The 23,311-nt window shown below is 41.1% G+C and overlaps 2 protein-coding genes across 3 annotated transcripts; one reads left to right on the top strand and one right to left on the bottom strand.

Annotated features, from left to right (window-relative positions):
• Positions 1-4,212: 4,212 nt before the first annotated feature.
• Positions 4,213-18,532, bottom strand: LOC135494547 (protein ECT2-like). Its single transcript, XM_064782633.1, has 21 exons — positions 18,137-18,532; positions 17,632-17,720; positions 17,233-17,415; positions 16,852-16,941; positions 16,436-16,543; positions 16,033-16,134; positions 15,759-15,858; positions 15,451-15,632; positions 14,980-15,193; positions 14,243-14,565; positions 13,744-13,854; positions 13,337-13,433; positions 12,559-12,640; positions 12,301-12,379; positions 11,937-12,056; positions 11,572-11,704; positions 10,979-11,133; positions 10,648-10,736; positions 10,194-10,371; positions 6,290-6,415; positions 4,213-6,058 (listed from the first exon to the last, which is right to left on the bottom strand). Exons 1-21 carry the CDS (start codon positions 18,222-18,224, stop codon positions 5,927-5,929), a joined length of 2,781 nt encoding a protein of 926 aa, XP_064638703.1. The 5' UTR covers positions 18,225-18,532; the 3' UTR covers positions 4,213-5,926.
• Positions 18,533-18,618: 86 nt separating this feature from the next.
• On the top strand, positions 18,619-20,168 carry LOC135494935 (octanoyl-[acyl-carrier-protein]:protein N-octanoyltransferase LIPT2, mitochondrial-like). 2 transcript variants are annotated; one of them, XM_064783283.1, is made up of 2 exons: positions 18,619-18,708; positions 19,271-20,168. In XM_064783283.1, exon 2 carries the CDS (start codon positions 19,278-19,280, stop codon positions 19,989-19,991), a length of 714 nt encoding a protein of 237 aa, XP_064639353.1. In that variant the 5' UTR covers positions 18,619-18,708; positions 19,271-19,277; the 3' UTR covers positions 19,992-20,168. The 2 variants fall into 2 exon arrangements, with proteins under 2 accessions (XP_064639353.1, XP_064639354.1); XM_064783284.1 differs by having other exon boundaries at positions 18,634-18,683.
• The last annotated feature ends 3,143 nt before the right edge of the window (positions 20,169-23,311 follow it).

Below are 23,311 nucleotides of genomic sequence, written 5' to 3'. Positions count from 1 at the left end.
AACAGTCTATCGATACGCAGTCTTTACGCCATACGCTTTTCGCACATTTCGAGGACACCCTGTAAAATGACTCGTTGCAGTAGAAGCGTGAGTCTTTTCTAGAAGCGTGGGTCTTTTCTATATAGAAAAGACTCACGCTTCTACTGCAACGGCGATGCAGAAAATCATCACATGACAAAGCCTTCCCCTTTGTCATTTTACCCTTTGGTAAAACCAGAGACAATTCATCTGATACGTGTATTGTAGAGAGACAATTGCACAACTTTGGCGCGTACAAACATCTCTCACAATCAAATGAAGAATGCTGGAGAGCGCAATGTTCCCATTAGATGGGCATACTGCTGTCACAGGTTCCAAGACCTACAAACCCCGCCAAGGACGACATTGCACGAACCTACTTGGTACCACACGCGCAGACCTCAAACAAGCCGGACTGTGCCAACTACGCACTGCGAGACAACTCCATTGCCTACGTCGTTATTGACACCCGTCTTCACATCAAATGGTGTTCCGTATTCTCTCTCCGTCTTGTAACCGTTTGGTACAACCAGCGACAACCTAGTTGTATAGAGAGACCATTGCACAACCTTCGCCCGCGCGAATATTCCAGCTAAATGCAGGTCTCTTGGACAAAACTCATTGCCTTTCCAATAGATGGAAAGACTCACCGCTAAGAGACTGGAGGTCATGAGTCTGGAGAGGCAGATGGTGAAATGCAGTCTACTTACACCAGACTCACTCACAGTTTCTCAAGAAGGGACTATAAGCCTTTGGTCAATTGTCCGGGACATTCTGTACAAGACGTTTGCGAAAGGGGCATACACTTCTGTTGCACGACGATCTACAAACGCATGTGTCGCCAGCCCCTGCCTATCTTGCTAGCTTTTAGTACCTCCAGGAACGACAGAATAGTCTGGGAAAACAATTGCACAACCGTCGCTTGATATCTCATTCGAATGGGGATGTTGAAAAGCGCACTCAGTAAGGACTGCAAGATGAAATAGATAATACGTAAACCAGACTCGCTGTTTCTCTGTTAGGAGTGTCTAGGATACATTGAAACATGAGGTGACCTTGCTTTTGGCCTATCAATCAATTGAACATTCTGTAGAAGGACCCTCTTTTTACTTCAAATGGTGTCACAAAGCCTTTTGCCTATACACAGAGACAATCGAACAACCTTTCTCTTACGTCCCTTGCAGAAATGTCTTGTACGGGGCACCAACTATAGTGATTGCGACGGATGGATCGATCAGAGATGAGGTCACTGCCTGGGGCGGGACAGAATGGAAAGACGGCAAAACCGTATTCGAATGGTCAACGGGCAGACATGGAAGGTCGTCCTCATACCGGGCTGAAGGAGAGGCGCTACAGGATGCTCGGCATGGTTGTCTCAGAACATCAATGAACATGACCATGCACTGATCCTTACTGACTCACTGAGTTTGGTTAGCAGGTTGCAGAATAGGATGGCAACGAGCACATGGATCCCCATCATCCTGCAGATCCTGGCCAGGATTGAAATACGCTGGTATCAAATTCAATGAGCGGGCGGACAAGTTGGCTGGGGGAGCGGAACCTTTCGGCGACCTCGTAAAGACTCCTGCAGACGTGGTGCGGACCATTGCAGCGGAGAGCCGGTCCTTGCAGGTGGAGCAGCCACCGTTATGGGCAAAAGCAGAGACTTTTTGATAGAGAAATTGCGTGGGGCGAAGGTGGCAGAAGTCAACTCCAGGGCTAGCAAGGGAAGACAAAGACACAACTCCTGATGGGCCAGGTCACCAAAAGGGCCATGGAAAATTTACTTGAGATGCTAGAGGGGAGAGGACCAAAGCACCTGCCAGAGTCGTTACTCTCCTGGTGTTAAAGGCAAGGCAAGGCATATATGACGAATATTTGACAAACGCTTAAAAGATGGCTCTCCAAGAGAGACTGAGAGTCAATCGGGTGTGAAAACGCTGCACTTCCCCCAAACACAAACTGCCAGCAGTATCTCCTAACGGTGAGTCTGACCATCAGTTTGGGAGACAGCCGGCTTCCGCCTGGCCCTGGAGTCCCTAATTTAGCTCGAATATTCAGGCGGTCGGGCGAAGGTTGTGCAGTTGTCTCGCGATACAACTCTATTGACCTTGGTTGTACAAAACGGCAACAAGACGGAGAGAGGATACGTGACACCATTTGCTGTGAAGACGGGTGTCCTTCACAGATTGCCCAAATGATTTGACCAGAAGCGTGATCACTTCCCACAGGTGAGAAAAAAATGTTTATGTAACGGATGCTCTTGCCCAGGGTGCATGCCATCATTACTATTTCGTAGTGCCGGGTTGTGCCAATGGGTAGAAGGACAGAGACACATACTTCAGGGAATCTAGTGGTGGTAAATTGCAGGTCTCGGATTGTCTAGTGAGACAATAGCACAAGCTTTCTTGCACGAAGAGAGAGTGTCCAGGGACAAAGGATTTTATTAGGCGCAGTCTTCTCTAAGGAGTTGTATTCATACAGGAGAAAGACCATTCTAATTGGACTGGTGTTGTAATGAGGGCTTTTAAAAGTCTTCTCCAGTGAAATGCATTCATACAGGAGAAATACCATTCTAATAGGACTGGTGTTCTAAAGAGGGCTATAGTCTTCTCTAGTGAGATGCATTCATACAGGAGAAATACCATTCTAATTGGACTGGTGTTCTAAAGAGGGCTATAGTCTTCTCTAGTGAGATGCATTCATACAGGAGAAATACCATTCTAATTGGACTGGTGTTCTAAAGAGGGCTATAGTCTTCTCTAGTGAGATGCATTCATACAGGAGAAAGACCATTCTAATTGGACTGGTGTTCTAAAGAGGGCTACTAATAGTCTTCTCTGGTGAGATGCATTCATACAGGAGAAAGACCATGATGACTGGTGTTCACAAGAGGGCTTTAGTTTTCTTTAGTGAGTTGCATTCACACAGGAGAAAGACCATTATAATAGGAGGGCGAAAGTAATCTTCTATGAGATGTATTCATACAGGAGAAAGACCATTATAACAGGAGGGCGAAAGTAATCTCCCATGAGATGTATTCATACAGGAGAAAGACCATTATAATAGGAGGGCGAAAGTAATCTCCCATGAGATGTATTCATACAGGAGAAAGACCATTACAATAGGAGGGCGAAAGTAATCTCCCATGAGATGTATTCATACAGGAGAAAGACCATTACAATAGGAGGGCGAAAGTAATCTCCCATGAGATGTATTCATACAGGAGAAAGACCATTATAATAGGAGGGCGAAAGTAATCTCCCATGAGATGTATTCATACAGGAGAAAGACCATTACAATAGGAGGGCGAAAGTAATCTCCCATGAGATGTATTCATACAGGAGAAAGACCATTACAATAGGAGGGCGAAAGTAATCTCCCATGAGATGTATTCATACAGGAGAAAGACCATTACAATAGGAGGGCGAAAGTAATCTCCAATGAGATGTATTCATACAGGAGAAAGACCATTACAATAGGAGGGCGAAAGTAATCTCCCATGAGATGTATTCATACAGGAGAAAGACCATTATAATAGGAGGGCGAAAGTAATCTCCCATGAGATGTATTCATACAGGAGAAAGACCATTATAATAGGAGGGCGAAAGTAATCTCCCATGAGATGTATTCATACAGGAGAAAGACCATTATAATAGGAGGGCGAAAGTAATCTCCAATGAGATGTATTCATACAGGAGAAAGACCATTACAATAGGAGGGCGAAAGTAATCTCCCATGAGATGTATTCATACAGGAGAAAGACCATTATAATAGGACTGGCATTCTAAAGAGGGCTATTGTCTTCTCAAGTTAAATGCATTCATACAGGAGAAAGACCATCATAATAGGACTACTGTGCTAGATGGCTAAAGTCTCCTCCAGCGAGATTCATTCATACAGAAGAAATGTTTTTAACTGGATTAAGGAATTGGCACCAAACTGGAGGTACTGGGTTGTCTCACCAAACAATGCGAGGGCGGAGATAAAATGCAGGCCCTAACCTAGGCACCCTGCCAAGGCTTTGACGAAATCACAGCTCTACCAAGCAGCAGTCTGCCTAACCTTTCCAACGTCAGCGATAAGTGATGTCCATTAATGTAATCAATCTATACAAGCAGAAAATATATCTTTCAAATCAAAAAGCTGACAATTATCAGATTTTGAGGCTATAGGTTTTTATTTACATATACCGTACATCTAATTGCATGGATATAAGCCTTGGGATGGCCACTTATGGAAAAAGATAGATTATACTACTATAAAAGGGAACTGAATAGATAAATGGAATACAGTTTCATACACAATTTATATGCAAAATACTGATGCCAAGATATAAATGTACATGTCATTCAGCTCACATAGTACGTCAGTGCTTGAAACACAATGTAATTTAGAGGAAAGATACACTTAATTTGGGCCACGCTCTATGCAAGGTGATTAATCTGTTTACCACCCTCATCACAAAAATGTTTAATCATGTACAAGGCTTGCCTTACAATAACAAAGGCAGAAACCATTCATATTGCAAAAAGAAAAAAATCAACAGAAAAATCTAAGACAAATGGCCAAGACAAAAGCTGATTACATAAGAGTACACACTGCATAACGTAGAAATTCCGAACCATAAGGCGTATACTTGTACCAACCAATTCAACCTGGAACTTGAACTCGAAGTCTTCCTCAAGTCAGACTTTCTATTAATCAACTCTCCTCACAGGCTGGTTGTGAGCAGGGTCAATCGCTAGAACCTGTAGTATTTGCCTACTCATTTTGTGCAGATTCCAGTCAAGACTTTCTCTTGATCAACTCTACTTAAAGGCTGGATACAAATATGGTGGATCAAGAGTGGCCGACCAGGAACCAGAACACAAGTATACACCTTATTGGTCTAAATCGGGATGACCAACAGTGTGGAACAGGCCTTCACAGAAGACCCAACTGTGGTATGGACACCTAAAGACTACAGAATGAAAAGTAATACTGCACATTTCCACACCTGGACAATACACTCCAATGTCTAACACAGAAAAGCAATGCATATTTCTTGGCCATGCACTGAACAAGCTATCTTGGCCTTTATAAACACGCTTTACCCCACACCAGCCAGTAGCCATCAGTCAAATAAAGACTATTGACCAACATAAAACACGACACAAGCTGCACACATTCATATCCACTCACCAACCCCATGCAGCACAATCACACAGCGAGACATCATGTCTTATACACTTCATCTTATTCATTATCGCAACTCCCAAGAGCCAGGTAAAGTTAATTCCCCCGATATCTCCACTAAGTCTATGGTGGGTGGATAAAAGTGAAATCCAGGCTTTCACGACACCAGGATGTAGTTGTCCCAGACTAGCTTCAAGTCTGGCTAAATTGATCTCATAAGTCCAGTGATGAATGAAAGTGTGATTCATCTCTATACAACATGACACTGCATGTAGTTGTCCCAGGCAAGGTTCAAGTCCGGCTAGATTGATCTCGTAAGTCCAGGGGTGCATGAAAGTGTGATCTGTCCCTGTACAACATGACTCTAGCTGGCAGTGATCACAGGCTAGGTTCAGATTTGTCTCGTAAGTCTATGGTGGGTGGATAAAAGTGTCATCCATCCCAGTACAGGACGACACTAGCACGCAGTGGTCCAAGGCTAGGTTCAAGACTGGTCAGATTTGACTCATGGATGAAAGTGTGATCTGGCCCTCACGCACGACTCTTACATGCAGTGATCCCAGGCTAGTGGCAAGTCTGGTCCAATTTGTCTCATGTTAAGTCTATGGGTGAATGAAAGAGTGATCCGATCGGTGCAGGAAGCACAACTGGCAGGGACACCAGCTTGTACACACAACCCGGGTTACTGGTGAATCTAGTCCTAGGATAGAAATCCCACAATATATCGACGTCACGCATCCGTTTCCAGGGGCGAATCTGTGATCGGTTTAAGTACGGTCGACAATGCTCCTCTCGTTGACAGGACTGGGAGCGAGGTTAGCCCTGGTGTGAACTCTATGGTCATATTCGGTGAGTCAGCATCCTGAAGAGACAAAGAGAGGTACAAATTACTACATGTGATTGTGACAATTGGCAACAAAAGAAAATTCATGCATCATTTTCGGCCCAAACCTGCGATTGTAAAGCGCTTTAATACAGTTGATAATTCAGTGAAAAGCACTTTTTAAAGACTCTATTATTATCATTTCGTTTATCATTATTATTATGAGTTTTAAAAGCCATGCACCATGCTCAGAATAGATGCACGACTTACAACCCTGGTGGCATCGGGCATGACGCTCCCCCTTCTTCGCCGAGTTAATGTGTTATTCACCATAGAGAGGAGCTCCCCGGTCGACATGATACGCCGACGAAACGACGACTTTTGTACTTTGATATCCTGAAATAAGGTTCAATTTACTGACAACTGTACTTTTGTACTTTGATATCCTGAAATAAGGTTCAATTTACTGACAATTGTACTTTTGTACTTTGATATCCTGAAATAAGGTTCAATTTACTGACAATTGTACTTTTGTACTTTGATATCCTGAAATAAGGTTCAATTTACTGACAATTGTACTTTTGTACTTTGATATCCTGAAATAAGGTTCAATTTACTGACAATTGTACTTTTGTACTTTGATATCCTGAAATAAGGTTCAATTCATTGACAATTGTACTTTTGTACTTTGATATCCTAAAATAAGGTTCAATTCATTGACAATTGTACTTTTGTACTTTGATGTCCTGAAATAAGGTTCAATTCATTGACAATTGTACTTTTGTACTTTGATATCCTAAAATAAGGTTCAATTCATTGACAATTGTACTTTTGTACTTTGATGTCCTGAAATAAGGTTCAATTTACTGACAATTGTACTTTTGTACTTTGACATCCTGCAATAAGGTTCAATTTACTGACAATTGTACTTTTGTACTTTGATATCCTGCAATAAGGTTCAATTTACTGACAATTGTACTTTTGTACTTTGATATCCTGCAATAAGGTTCAATTTACTGACAATTGTACTTTTGTACTTTGATATCCTGCAATAAGGTTCAATTTACTGACAATTGTACTTTTGTACTTTGATATCCTGAAATAAGGTTCAATTTACTGACAATTGTACTTTTGTACTTTGATATCCTGAAATAAGGTTCAATTTACTGACAATTGTACTTTTGTACTTTGATATCCTGAAATAAGCTTCAATTTATTGACAAGATTTTGTACTTTTGTACTTTGATATCCTGAAATAAGGTTCAATTCATTGACAATTGTACTTTTGTACTTGATATCCTGAAATAAAGTTCAATTTACTGACAATGGGTAGGAACAAAAGACAGAGGCAGTTGTCCAGCTGGGGGATCACCCGCAATGTCATGTGAGAGCATCGTTATTGTACCATCGCACGGGGCGACTTCGAACAGTAGGGTAACTTTGGAGACTGGGCCTCAGATGTTTCTCATCACAACAATTCTTTCTAGGGGAGGTTTTCAAGGTAACCTCACTTTACCTGTCTATACTAACAATGACTAAACATGGCACCTACACCCATCACCGCTAATATGAACAAACCAAATTCGAACTCAAAAGTGACCGAGTGCATTGTCGCAGGCACCTGCGATGACCGCCGCAGATGAGTGATTTTCGTCGCATGTGATCATGATGGCCGGTCGCAGCAACTTCTTCGATCATTGTCAGGTACCAAAAGTGACAACATACAGTGGACAACAATTTTTTATTTGACACTTTTGAGATAGAAGAACACAACGGATCAAAATACGACAGATACGAAATCACTTTTCCAAGCAGTTAAATTAAAAGCAACTATGATGTGTGACTGGAAATCCTGGCCTGGTTCTCAATTCTAGTCAATGATGACATGTGTCTGATTCAGACTTTTATCTTGAAATTCTATTTTACCAAAGAGGAAAATGAAACTTAAGCAACTTCCTACGTTAGCGCAATCGAGTACCAAACTACATGTATAACGAAAGTCTTGCCAAACTTGGAATTAAGGTGTGTCACTAAGATTAAGACCCCCAAAGGGACTACGGTAGTTTGTAATTTTTTTCAACCAGGCCAGGATTCGCATAGAGTGAAGATGGTGAATGACATATGAACTGACCTACCCTATAATGTGAATTATATAATCCCAAGTGGGACAACTGGGGTACTATCTCGTGGACAACCTTGATCACAGAACACAGGACATGGTCAGATTGGAGACAAACTGGGATTAGTGGGAAGATAACCGGGCAAAAGGCCAGCTTTCTTTCAAATTTTATTCTAATCAAGGCTTGTGTTATACAAATATCACACAGCAAAATGAGGTGCATGTCACATGGAAGTTGAGCAGGAGAAAACGGAAGAAATTTATGTCGTCAGATTCCAAAACAGTCAGACAACTTTGAAATCAACAAACCGTTCGTCTCAACCTGCCAAGCTCAGAGTGACATGCGCCTGGTTTTGCTATGACGGGTCACAAATACGAAAGTTTAAACGAACTAGAAGAACTCCCGACTGGCAGAAGGGTATTCACATGGTTCTTCGATATTCCCTGAGTTTGGAAACTTTCCAATCTTCAACTTTTATGACAGATCTACTCAGCTCTCAACTCGATGATAAACACAAGTGTCCCATTCACTGGGCTTTAACAGACACAGATACAGTATTAGTATGCAATAACAAAGGATGGGTGAGGCCTGTTAACACCAAAATACAGAGAGGGGGTGCTGAGTTACCGAGGTACCGAGCTTGAGATCCTCCCGCTTTATGGCGCAAACAGGTCTTTGAAGTGACAAAATTATGGCAGAAGAAGAATTGCAGGTACGAATACCATGGAGTTAAGGAAAATGAACCGATGACACAAGTTTGCAATACTACAATATAAGATTCAAATGGATTAGAAAACAAACGAAGAAATATTATCAAAAACCCTCCACCAAAATGACCGATTGGTGCAACTTACCGAGTTGGGCGTCTCCATTATCTTTCTTACTGGGCGCGGTGTCAGGAAAGCGGGGCTATAAGCATTCTCACCTGAATTCCCCAGGGCCTGGCGTTGGGAAGCAAGATGGGCGTGTTAGTGAAAAGCAGACGACACTCCAACAAGTGAATAAATAAAATGAGTAGCGTGTTGTTTGGATAAAATCTTGGCTCTAAAAAGATTTGATAACACATGTTTTTTCTTATAAATTTTGGGTCGATATGTTCGCTGCAAATTCGATTTTCAAGGTGATTTGGAAACGATAACATAAGCCCAGGCACACCACTACAAGCAGAATTATCTACAAGGGAAGCTTTGACTCAAAGGGTTGATTAGTACAGCTAACGGACAAACTACAGACCTTAAACAAAATAACTTCTCTGTCCCACTAATTTCTGATTAACAAAAGATTGAAACTGGTGGTTACACACTGGTAATTTACTGCACAAGACTAGGTTGTATCACCCCCAAAGCCTCAGACCTCCAAACACAGTCAACCCACAACGGAAATTTTATAGTTTGAAGATCTCCTTTTGGCCTATCAGACCCTTGGCAATCACTTGAATCAAAGCGTCTGGGGAAAATTATGAGCAATGAGATGTTGCCGAATTAACTGGTTAATGCATTAGAATTTTCTTACTTTTGCTTAATACCCTGGTCTAAAACTAACACAAAAAGCACTGTGAACACATCAAGTGGCTGCGTGTGTACAAGTAAATATAATGGCTGTGATACCATACAGTGTAGCTATTGTGCATTGTTGTCACTTTCAAATGTTTTCATTGAATAAGTCAAGGCCCAAGTCAGTTCATCTTACTTGTAGCAACATACACTTAAATATGGACATTCTGCCGAATCTCGGTTGCTAAGGCAATTTCAAGTCAGGCAACATGAGCAATGGATTCAGAGTTGGCAAACCATCCAGTGAAGTCATCAATTGCTAAGTAGGTACTTACAAGTGGGTAGCTCTGCCCATTAATGATTACTCAAAGTTTATTGAGAAAGTTCTAAACACAAAACTAAAAAATATTTGCCATTTTTTATCATTACAAAATGAACAATTTCAGCTGGATTTGGTGGTTTTTTGCCATGTGGCTTGGGCCCCATCAGCAAAAAGGAGCCCTGTGTTAGTAACATGCATGACACTCCAAACAATAAACACAATGCCATCGAGATACATACCTCCAGATCCATGGTGCTAGCCGCTAGCCGGGACCCAAGGGCTGACCTGGGAGTGAGCTTGGGAGTCTGGAAGGGGCTCATACTCTCCCCAACACTCGATATTGCCCGCTTTAGTTTCCTCGGGGTGTTGTTGAATGAGAACACCCGTCCAACGCGCTTTCTAGTCCGTGATGCAAATCTGAAAAGAAATATCAATAGATGAGACGTCTGATTGAATCAGCTCTCATTGAGAGAAGAGATTTTCGAAAAACTAAATACAGTAGAACCTCTCTATTAAGGACACCCTCGGAACTGACAAGTGTGTTGTTAATAGAGCGGTGTCCTGATTAGAGAGGTCAAATTCAATGGAAACAACAAATTTGGGACCAAAATAGTCCTGTCCTTAATAGAGAGGTGTCCGCTAGGGAGGTTCCACTGTATCTCGCTTGCAACAAGAATGGTCATGAAATCTAACCTTTTCGCCTTTGTGCTGAAACTCTGATTGCTGATCTCGGATGCGTCGATCTCCAAACTGCTGGCATCCATACTGACAAGAAGGTTCTCCTGAAAGAGGAAAATATTAACTGCTCAGCTGATGAAGGAAAAACACGGTCAAAATTGCACCGTTGTTATTCAGACTCCGGTTAACATTGTATCGTCACCAGGTTCAGCCGTCTGATGTTGTCTCCCAGAGGACACTGATTCTCTGGGGGAGTACTCAGCACCTCTTATCAACCTAACAAATATAAGTCACAAAGCTGTGCCTGACACTATTCATAGTTGACTTGACTCTGTAGTCCACTTACATAATCGGTCCGGCATGTAGTGTTAGCTATCTGTTTACACAGGCTGATGAGGTAGTCCTCCTTCTGTACATCCTCGGTGATGATCATGAAGCTGTACAGCTTCTCCTTCGAGGCCGTCGTCGGCCGATAGATAATCGCAAACATATTTCGCATTTCTGAAAGAAGATGACAACCAATAATAATAATAATAATAATAATTCATTGAAGTAAAAGTGCAACATTAATGAAAATACATTTTCTATGCACTGTACATAAAATATAGACACGGAGATAAAAGAGACTAATCAAAACTATAAGACAATCAATATTCATAGTTCTAGCCACATAGCAATCAGTTTTTGAAAATGCACTTTTTTCCCCCAACCTGATCCAGAAACCTTTCTGCAGAAACGAAACATCCTGTGATAAACCACACTTCAGAGCAGTTGTGACGTACTGGCCGGGCTTCAAACCCATGACCTTCTAATCACAAGTCCGGCACTTATCCACTGCGCTACAGCCCATTAAATTAAACCTTGATTACCAAGCAAATAGAGTTTACAATAGACACTTTACTCAACTCAAAGGGACGGAAAAACTATCAAACGTCTTACCATCTGTTTCTGTACAGTCAATCACCCTCTTGATGGATGACAACGTCACTAGCTCGATGTGACGATAAGGTTTCTGGGCATTGCTGGGACTTTTGTACGACTGCAGGGCTGCGCGTGATCGCCGTTTACATATCTGGAAAAAAGGAAAGGGTTGTAAGACTTATCGAGCACGGTGGGACAAACAAACAAATAGATCTACAGAGCTTTCTTTGGAGTTAGGGGAGTAGTGGGGGTGATCAACCGACTTCCCGACACACTCCCTACAAAGCTACCGACAGGGTTCCCTTTACAATAACGTTACATCATTTGTCGCTTAGCCTTACAGCTCTTCAAATATACATTTCGGAAAAGATAAAAACACCTACCTCCAAGTAGTCAGAGAAGAGGAAGAGGCATAACTGATCTCCACGGAGGCCGGGTTCATCCGAGATCTGGTGCACATTCATTCGACTGATGAACTGGCGATGGGCCGAGAGCAACGTCGGCTGAAAAGTACAATGCCAAATTAGGGTCATCTCTACACTTCACTTTCATTTTCAACTCGGATTTGTGGCTAACAGGATTGACTTTAAAGGATATGCCTTTCGACAAGACTGAAGTCAAATGTGAGTAAACTAGTCGATAGCTCTCTGCATTGCAGTCAAAATGTTGTCCACATTGGGTTTATTACTTACACCGTTATGCTACATGACCGGCCATGTTTATCTCCGACTAAAACACATTACTTACCGGACAGTTCTCTATATCATTCATGATATCAAACATAGCAACCTGACTTTCCGTTTTTCTTCTGTCTTCATTGATGTGACTGGATGGTAAGGAGATAGAAAGTGAGACAACCAAATTACTGGGAGGTTCGGTGAGATAATTCTTTTATCACAAGTAGAAGTTTTAGGAACTTTGCTATGAAAGTTGAGCTGGATTTCAAATTCCAGTACCTTTATACTGTAATTGTAGATGGTGAAAGCATATCAAGATAAAACTTACGTCATAACATTCTTGAGTGAAGCAAGTGCTTGTTCTAACACCTCGTGATCCAGGTTAGTTTTGGGGGTATGCTTGATGATATCTGATTGTAAGAAAGAACAATGAAGACTGATGAGTAGATCACAATGAGAGTGCACTGAAGGTGATTAGAAATACAATGCAAAAGAAGATTTAAAACAAGTTTATTGTTGACTGATCAGGAAATCTCTGGAAATGTACAGAACACTTTCATTAGAAATATAATGCAAAAGAAGATTTAATGTAAGTTTATTGTTGACTGATCAGGAAATCTCTGGAAATGTACAGAACACTTCCATTAGAAATATAATGCAAAAGAAGATTTAAAGTAAGTTTATTGTTGACTGATCAGGAAATCTCTGGAAATGTACAGAACACTTCCATTAGAAATACAATGCAAAAGAAGATTTAATGTAAGTTTATTGTTGACTGATCAGGAAATCTCTGGAAATGTACAGAACACTTCCATTAGAAATACAATGCAAAAGAAGATTTAAAGTAAGTTTATTGTTGACTGATCAGGAAATCTCTGGAAATGTACAGAACACTTCCATTAGAAATACAATACAAAAGAAGATTTAAAACAAGTTTATTTTTGACTGATCAGGAAATCTCTGGAAATGTACAGAACACTTTCAGGGCACCAGTAAGCAGCACTGAGGCATGAGTAAAATCTAGTTTAACTCTGTATACAGAGATTTCGCTTTATCTGGCAGTCACAGATAAATCATTCTTGTTTGATGAAGATCGTAATTCTTACCATTTAATAGCAACATGACACTTGGTAACCGCTGCACTGGTCGAATGATCAATTCTTGTAATGTCTGACGCCCACACTCTGGTTTCATTAAGCACCGCTGAAATTATAAATCAAAGGGTTAAAGATTGAATCGCCTGGAACTACAGAACTTCTCTATTGGGGACACCTTTGGGACTGGCAAGTGCTGTCCTTCATAGGGAGGTGTCCTGATTAAAGAGGTCAAACTGAACGGAAACAACCAAGTTGATTCTCCAAGTGCCCAATTGAGGGCGACACAGTGACCTAATTCTAGGATTTTGCATGGTAGGATGTCGTTTTTGCCAAAATGACGGCATGTAAAGAATACGCAAGCAAAATTCGACAAACTTTAGGGAAGTTTCTGAGAATGAAAGGAACAACACCCTTACCTTTAGAAAAGCATGGAACCTGGGAACAGTCTTATCACAATGCTTAATCGTCTCCTTGGTCTGGTCGAAGAAATTGACAAATGGTGGATATGCTTTCTCCATAGCACCAGCCTTGGGGAAATGAGAAGAAACATAACGAATTTGTAAGGATGCAGGAGAAATGGAGATAAGGGAAGAGGAAACAATATCAGTTTTGTTTTGGCCAGGTGTATGTAGGTTTTTATTCTTTATGTGAACAAGTGGATAATTCCATGTCCTAAATGTAACTTACTACCCACTTCGATGGAATTAGTCACAAATGGCTGATCTCTGATGTGAACAAGTGGATGATCCATATGCCCCAAATGTAACTTACTACCCACTTTGATGTAATTAGTCACAAATGGCTGATCTCTGATGTGAACAAGTGGATGATCCATATGCCCCAAATGTAACTTACTACCCACTTTGATGTAATTAGTCACAAATGGCTGATCGCATTAACCTTTCAAAAACTTACATGTTTTTGTATAACTTCCCCGACACACGCCTCCTCTGTCCAATTGTTAATAATCTCCAACAGTTGGTCTCGCACTTGAGCGTGCAGGTTATAGATCTCAGGGAGTCCGTTGAATATTATGTCGACGTCTTTCGGTGGTAACAGGGGTCCTCCAGGTTGTTCCGGGTCTTCTATCGCATCTTTAAACACCCGTAAAATCGTTTCTAAGATTCCGACATAGTTGGTCTCCGTCTGTAAGAACTCTTTAACAACTTGCATACGAGCAGTGACCCTGGCAACTGGTTGACTCGTACTCTTCGATGGCTCTTGCTCTTTTTGGTTGTCTGGAAAAAAATCAGTGAGAAATCAGCCAAGGACGGACAAAGCACAACAATCAAGCTTGAACATAGCACAACAGTTCCCTCCTTTTATGTTGTTGATTTCAAGCCCAGCGGGAAATGTAATTTATTTTCAAACATTGGTGCCTACTTTTCACAATCCAAAGAACTTGCTAACATACTGCCAAAAAGAAACAGTTGTAGCCAAACTAGAACTTCTTTTGTGACCACCCTGTATCTGCCAAACCACACTAGAACTTCTGTTGTGACAATATTCCTCAACTCACAATGGAAATACATTTTCATAACACTCCTTATTTGCCGTTGGGAAGTTATCTTGAGGATTAGCAAAGTCAGCATGCTTCATGGTACTTTCAGATCATTACAAAGAGCCAAAAACTGCTCATCTTACGAACTTACCGCCAAGGATAACAGAAGTATCGCACGACACATCCAATAATGAAGCACTGAGGGACATCCGCGATATATCTGTCGACTGTCGCTTGGAGTGAAAAGGTGACTCAGCCTCTCCTTCCTGCGCTAGCTGGGCCAAGTTCTCCTTCAGGCGTTTACGTTTTCGTATTTTAGACACCGAAGACGTCCGGTCGAATCTGTTCATGGGTGACGTCCCGTGCTGTGGAGGGAGGTAAGAAAGTTCACTTTGGGAAAGAAGGTTTGAAAGCCAATTCATCTGATTTGAAAGTAGTGACATAGTGTTCACAGAAACAGAAACAAAAAATCCTTTAAAAATTGGAAATGACACATCCCGATACCAGAGCAGGGCCTTGTATTATGTTTAACAAATGGGAGTGGACCAAAATTCAATCAATATGAATAATTAAAGGTGTAGCCCAAATTCAACAATTGTAAGATCCGATTCGTAAAACTTACGGAGGAGAACTTGTACATGTCTTCATTAGCACACGCGTTCATCTGAATACTGCCCCAGAACCACTCAGACTTGACCACATGGACTTTAAGCCCCACTTCCATTGGCAGCTGTTTGACTGATGCATCGTTCATCACGATGTGGGTACATTTGTGACACTCGGTGATTCCTGCTGTACTTCCACCTGAAATGAAGAAGATGACACCGATATGAGAATTTATGTTGCAGACACAAGGATGACACGTGTTGCCAACAAAAATTTTCACAACACCTTCAGGGTTTTGAACTGAGACACCGTACTCAAACATACCATTCATGCCAGTGAGTTCCTCCATGTGTGAATGATCTGTTGTCGAAAAGCCATAGAAAGCCAGGACACATCTGAAGAATGGACTCATCTTGAACTCATTCTGAAGAAAAATAAAAACAACATGTATTTCATAGGAGTTATATCTAAGTCTAGTAACAGTAGGACATGCTTACCCATGCTTTATCAAGATTTTTTCAGCAGTAAATGTAACATCAAACATCAAAATTAAGTTCTCCAAACAGCAAAAGGTTAGGACATAAATAAGCATACTTACAAAGCGTTCGTCCTTTACATCCAAGTCTGGCTGGTCCCGGCATTCCCATACTTTTTCCACCCAATCTGACGTCATGATCGGTGTACCAAGACTAACGGCAGCCTAATAATTGACAATACTTGGTTAGAAGTTGATTTCATGGCCATTGGGGAAAAGGTTTCACTCAAAATAAAATGATTCTTCAAAGGGTACTACAAAGGGCTCATAAAACAGCAATTGTCTCTTGTGGAACTTTTAAGGAAAACTTTGAGTTTAACCAAGGCCAAAGCTGGATTTTGCATTATGATCTTCCCTTTCACTCATGAAACACGGTCATCGAGTCATCTAGATTCACCATACAAGTGAAATAGGGCAAATCTTTCCGGAAGCCCTCATGGTGCATGCCACCACATGACAAACTTACCCGATACTTCTCCCCGCCCGTCGACATGGCCACCAAGTGAGTTGCTCTTGGACTGAAATCTTTCCGGATACTCGCCCCCATGTGATGGGCTAGGTCAGCTAATCGGGCCTGAAATTAGACATAAAATGAAAATAAGACATGATATGAAAATTAGACATACACGAAAATCAATGGATCAGAAAATCCATTACTGAAGAACGGGCGATGGTGCAATAAGATTAGACCAATATGATTAGACCAATCAAGTTAAGACTAGAGGTGATTCTTGAAAAGTTCCAACCAAAGTCTAAAATGTGAGTCGGTGCTCAATGGGTGTTTTTTGGGGGCAACTACGGTTGACTCCTTGAGCAGAGCAGTCTGTATGAATTCAACCTAGCAGTGTTTGTGAACATAAGTCATGGGATTTCAAATCTTACCAGTTCCTCTTTGACTTTGAATCCAGCGAAGCAAAATATTAGCTTATGCATCACCATGCAGTAGAGGGGTCGCGGGCTGAAAGGTAACCCCTGAAAAAAACAATTCAGAGTCTTTGATTTGAGACTTTTATTTCGAAAAGAAAGCCATAAGTGATTCAGGTCAGCTAGCTCAGAGTCAATCTCATGTCTCACAAAAACAATAATCTTTTTTAAATCTGCCAATGGTGGAGCTCAAATTTGTCACACTTAGTGGTTAATTTCTTGGAAGTATTAGTCTAAAAGTTTAAAATAATTCAAAAACTTTTAAAAGAAGAGAAGAGATAAAAGTTAAATTTCAGTTTCTACTTTTAGTTTTAGGAGCTCAAAATAAACACCACCCACCTTTCCATCCTCAGCACATTTAAAAATCACCGGTGGACCAACTATCCGACACTCAGCATCCCGTAGTCGTTTATAGATGTCGTCTTCAAAGTTCTCATAAACGAAGAAGGTTTCCACATCCTCTTCATTGCTACTGATGTATTCCTCTCCACGCTGGGAGTAGTAAACGGGCGACTTCATTTTCTGAAGATTCAAATATGCACATCGCTGTTATCTTAGACCATATAGATATCTATAAAATTGTGGTGGTGTTTCACCACTCATTGGCCCTCAAGAGCCAAAAACAATGCAGATAAAACATGTATTTTAGACTTTTATAGACTTCTTTTACAACTGTTTAGATAAGATGCATTTTTTGCGCTGCAAATCCTTTAAACTAAAAGTTTATATTCAACCTACCACCAGTGCAGCCTTCAATTGCAGATTTTTTTGACATTGTGATCCGACCACAACTATCTGGATTTCAGGCTCAACCAGCTCTTCATTCTCTGCAGATTCAAGAAGAAAGGGATTATTAATAGTTGGCCTATAGTACAGTAAGAAAGACAATAGCACTTCTGAAGGAAGGCATTATTAGGAGGCATAGTCCAGTCATCACAACTCACGTTCTGCGTTGATCAAGGGTTTATTGGTAATTAGTGCCATGGCAGACAAGTCAATACATCAATTGTCTTGTGGACAATCTCCAGGATTCTGTTGGTGTTATTGTTAAGAGTTCGTCGTTCAGACCAAATACATGCAAAACAAACAACAAGAGAGCACATGGTATGCAACCACATGGTCTTTTGTTATCTACCGGCTTGTTCTGACCCACTTAACGACTTTCTCCAACTGCTAACATTACAACTACCAGTAGCCGAGTAGGCAGTACCACCCGCCATCGCTGTGTTGTACTGGTATTTACCTTCCATGTCAACTGATTCCGAGACAGGGTCAAGGCTCATTAGACCGGATGCATCTGGTTTATACATTTCTTTGAAATAGGCCATCATTTTTCAACAACTCTGTAGATAGTAACGTGCATATCTATATAATATTATCCTTTCTCTGTAAATGTACACGTCATGCACATGTGAACAGCCTACTACACAAGACAAAACAAACAACCTGTCCTGTTCAGGACAGTCACTTTGACAGCTGTTTTTGCGCTTTTTTATCACGGTTTCCAGCAACTATCAAAATTGACCGTACTCTATGAATAATGGAAATGTTGATGAAGGGGTAAATTTATTAATTTTCCATTTGAATTCTGTTTTATCCGTAATTTATTATAATTTCTGATGAAAATTGAGTTTTGAAATCAGCGGTCGGCAAAAGCCGAAGTTAGTTTGAAACACCGATTCTGATTGGTCGAGGTACAAAAATTTCCCAGCATTCCATGTCACTCTTACGTCGGCTGCTTTCTCTTTTTTCACACATCAATCAATTGCAGATTCTTCAATTATTCTGCTGTAATTTTTGAAGCTACTATATATGGTACACTCACTTACCTTTGCTAAACAACGGCAACAATACATTTCGTAGCTGACGTATTAAACGGCTTCACAAAGTGACTTCAAACATTGAAGTTGTCATCCGACAATGGCGTTCATTGTATCAAGGTGTACAATTGTTGTGTAATGAAATCTAATGTTGGACACTCAGTGATCTACGTCTATTTCATCCCTTGTTGAGCTCATCTTAACTTAGAAGGTGTATCATTTTAAAATGAGGAAGTGGCAGCTGGCTGTGCTGTGGCCGTGGCTGCTGTCAGTGTCACTGTTCAGCACTGTTTGATTGTTTTGTGTCTCGTCCGCGCACCACCAACTTGAACTACCGTAAAAAAAGACGCCACAACAGTTTCAAAAAAATTTGTTTGGGCTCTGACTTGTCATTTCTTTCACCTGGAATCATGAGGTTATGCCACTTCCTCAATATTTGGCAAAGCTTTACGTTTACAATCCTTGTCTTCACCTCCCACAGCCTTGCCAAGCCCCGCGCCCTTGCTGACTGACACTTTTCACAATTTCATATTCACAGTCCAGTTTCACTGTTTCAGAGAAAAAATGAGAGCAACAGTGAACATCGTGAATCTTGGACGGATGGCCTTCAGTGATGCTTTGAACATCCAACATACGCTCTCTCGAATGCATCTGGACCATCTTGCAGGAAAGACAACAACACCGGGGAAAAATACTCTACTCCTCGTGGAACATCCTCCGGTCTTTACAATTGGATACAGAACTGATGAAAATGTTGATAAAACTGATGAGGAGAGACTGAAAAATCTTGGTGCAGACTTTCACAAAATCAGGCGTGGTGGATTGGTAACATTTCATGGCCCAGGGCAACTGGTCGCATACCCTGTTCTGAATTTAAGAGACTTTAAAAAGAGCATCCGGTGGTATGTTTGCTGTTTGGAGAAATCATTGATAAAAACTTGTGCAAAGTTAGGAGTCACTGCCTCTATAACATCAGATATTGGAGTGTGGGTGAATCGGAATAAAATTGCTGCACTTGGAATTAGTGCACGAAGATTTGTTACAACGCATGGGATTAGTTTGAATTGTAACACAGATCTTGATTGGTTTTCTCATATTGTACCATGTGGGATCTCAGGGGAGGAGAAGGGTGTGACAAGCCTGTCTAAAGAACTCGACAGAGATGTGACTGTGGAAGAGACGGCAGAACTATTTGTGGATTCATTTTGTGAAATTATAGATTGTGATTCAGTCCATAAGGATGTGAAAAGTTTTGACAATGTTATTAACTGTTCCTGATGTGCCTTCTAGTTTTGTCTACAATAAGGTTTAGTTACAATATTTCCCAATAATCATGATCATAAAGATTGACAACAATCAAATCAAAGTCAATAAATGTGGTATCAATGCACTTTATGTTTTGGTTGATGATTCAAATCAGTTGATTTGCAATTGTGTATAAGTTGGTGCGATAGTGGTGTGTCTTAGCAATTATAGATTAAATCAATACTTGTTCTCAGTCTTGTCATTTTGTTCTGGTCTCCTTGAACATGTTGTGATACTGTCTTTGGGCTAGTTGTCTGATACTGTCTTTTGGTTGGTTGTGATGCTGTCTTTCAGTTGGTTGTGGTACTGTCTTTAGGTTGGTTGTGATACTGTCTTTGGGCTAGTTGTCTGATAATGGGTGATATGAATAAAGACTAGCAAATGCTTTTACTCCGGTTTTGTACAGGAATGCCTAGTGTAAATGTACATGGAGATTTAGATAAAAGCATTTGCTAGTCTTTATTCATATCACCCATTGTCTTTTGGTTGGTTGTGATGTTGTCTTTCAGTTGGTTGTGATACTGTCTTTGGGTTCTTTACCGGATCATAGTCTCATTAGTCATAATTTACCAATGACACTTGGAAGGACCAATGTCTATAAACAGTGATTGTGACTTATAAAATTGATGCATTATATACAAAGACCAAGTCTTGATCAGTTGGGTCTGTGGAATTGATTTAAACAGTACAGTTATAATGAGTCTACTGTTGATTGTGACTTTATATACCAGGGCGATTATTGTCTTCTGTTTTTACGTTTGAGTAAATTTTTGAGCCCTAAGCCTTTTGAGCAATTAGTGGTGGATGTGAGACCAATCATAAGTAAATCCGCTATGCGACCTGCAGTGAAGTGACCCTTCAGGAGAAGGAGCAATTCAGAAAATCAACCTGCCACCCTGCTTGGATTTCATAAAATAGTGTGAGGTATTATTACTGAAGACAATGACACCTAAAAATAGGAGAACCTCCATCATGTCAATAGATCATCAAGACCGAACTGGGGCACTGCGTGTTTTGTCTTTCGACAGACGGAGACGCACATCCATACACCCCGTGGTACAAGCCAGGATGCATAAGCACAACCTAAAACCGTCTTGCTAGCCGAATTCGTTTCCGTGCGCATTTCGTGACATTTACGCGGGCATTTGCCGAATCTCTCTATTACAAATCGCAAGGGCCTGGGGAGGACATTTAACGGAAAGTCAACTTCCCGTTATGTTAAAAGCTTTTTATTGTATTTTTTCTGCAAAGTAATTCAACTGTGCTAATCTAATAAAGGTTGCCCAAGTAAGCCAAAGTTAAATCTTTAGATATTTTACCAAATATGCATGCCATATGGAGTGGATTTAACTTCGTTATTTCTGTAAGGACTTCGAGACTAGGCAGTCAAGTTTAGGAAAAGACACCCGACTGTGAAATATTTGGAGGAATGAAACAGTTTGTGATGATTGTTGGTTGACTCTCGGAGGAAGAATAGACTTGAGGATTGTTTGTAAAAGTATAGTTCCCAAAGGTAAGTGGACACGATCGCAGTACAATTGGTACATCCCGCTCAAATCACGGGTGCAGGCATCAAATTAAATTATTTGGTAACTTCCGATTTGTCATAACTATGCTGTAAACTCAGCCAAGTGCCGTCACAAATCCCAACGACAAAACGACCACGGCGTATTTGAAATAGAATACATATGTGATTGGAAGCGGCAGTGGCACCTGACCGTTTTACAGTTATGTAATGCAATGGCATCCCCAAGTGGTACAAGTCTGCATTGTGCATCGGAGACGCATCCGTTCTCGCTCCCGCCCGACGATTACGATATGGTAAAATGTATTTACATGTATATATGTTGCGGTGTGATCTGCGAAACCGCACTAAATCTGCCTCTGTCCGCAGTCAAATTTCTAATCCTAACTAATTCCTTACATCGTATTGTTTCTTTTCAGGGTATCAACGTCGAAATACAGCAATGGAGGCTAAAGGCAGAGACACCTCCGAGAAAGGAATTCTTGAGACGAACTCAGACGGGGACAGTACGAAAAACGACAACTTTGACAATTCGAAAAATAGTAACAACCAGGACGCAATAGAAACGGAAGCGACATTAGACTTTGATCTCGATGATGAGGATTTAGTAAAGTTGATGGAGGAACAAAAGATACGGGACGCTGAGATGGAGGAACGCAGACGAGAGATGCTGCGACGGGAAGAGGAGGCGCGGGAACGCAGGCAGTCGACAGGGGAGAAGATGGAGAAGCTGCGACAGAGGAAGACGTCGGTGAATAAGATGGGGGTGCAGAGGGTCCAGGAGGAGGAGGCTTAGGGGAGAGACTCTGGGGCGGAGCAGGCAGAGGAACGCGGGCTGACAAATGGGGAGAGTTTAAGAAGCTGAAACAGAGTTAGGCGTCGGTGAACTAAAGTACTCCTGTGGGAGGCAATCCATTCTTCACCTTAAGGGGAGGGAAAGGGGGCCTAAGACAAAGTTGAAGATTGGCTGATCGGACTCATGAAACAGTAAAAATGAAAAAGAATATAATAAACCTACTCACGGCGTATAGAAGACATATTGATAGATGACGACGGCGTCACATTCCAAATCGCAGATTGTCCTCACGAAAACAAAATTCGCAACGATTGCGGAAGATGTCATCATAACTTTGAGCAAGGCCAGATTGGTCCTGAGACAAACGTGGTTTGAGCACATGTGGACCTCAATCACACTTCAAACAAGATGACACCGTCCATTATTAATTAATCTGTTTATTGCTAATTAGCACTCGTTGATTGCGCAACTGTATTTGCCTAGCGCTGTAATAGTGAGTGGCCCAACAGTATTAGTGACAGATGCGTGCTTAGTTAATTAATGTTCCAATTGTCTTAGTTTTAGATTATTTATTGGATGAAGCACAAAAACCGTTATATATTCTTGGTACAAAAAAACTGTTTAATCGTTTTGTTTGTTAATTGAATTAGGGTCGTCGTGACCATTGAGTCAATGTGCAAATAATGGATGCTTAAACGCATTTGCTGAATCCCGGTGTAAAAGTCGTTTTTAACTGTCTAACGTTGTCCGGGAAGCAAAGGATTCTACTGTGCGTCTTTGATCTCCGACGAAGGCCGCATTGAAGACAATGTCACAACTTCAATGTCCTAACGTATTTTGAGACAATGGGTGATATGAATAAAGATTAGCAACTGCTTTTACTTCAATTTTGTACAGAAAGGCCAACTGTAAATGTACATGGAGTTTTAGATAAAAGCATTTACAACTCTTTATTCATATCACCCATTGTCA

The sequence above is a fragment of the Lineus longissimus genome, chromosome 10, assembly GCF_910592395.1.
Source record: "Lineus longissimus chromosome 10, tnLinLong1.2, whole genome shotgun sequence".
NCBI lineage: Eukaryota > Metazoa > Nemertea > Pilidiophora > Heteronemertea > Lineidae > Lineus > Lineus longissimus.
Note: the sequence above shows the minus strand (reverse complement) of the source record. Positions and strands in the feature narration are given on the sequence as shown.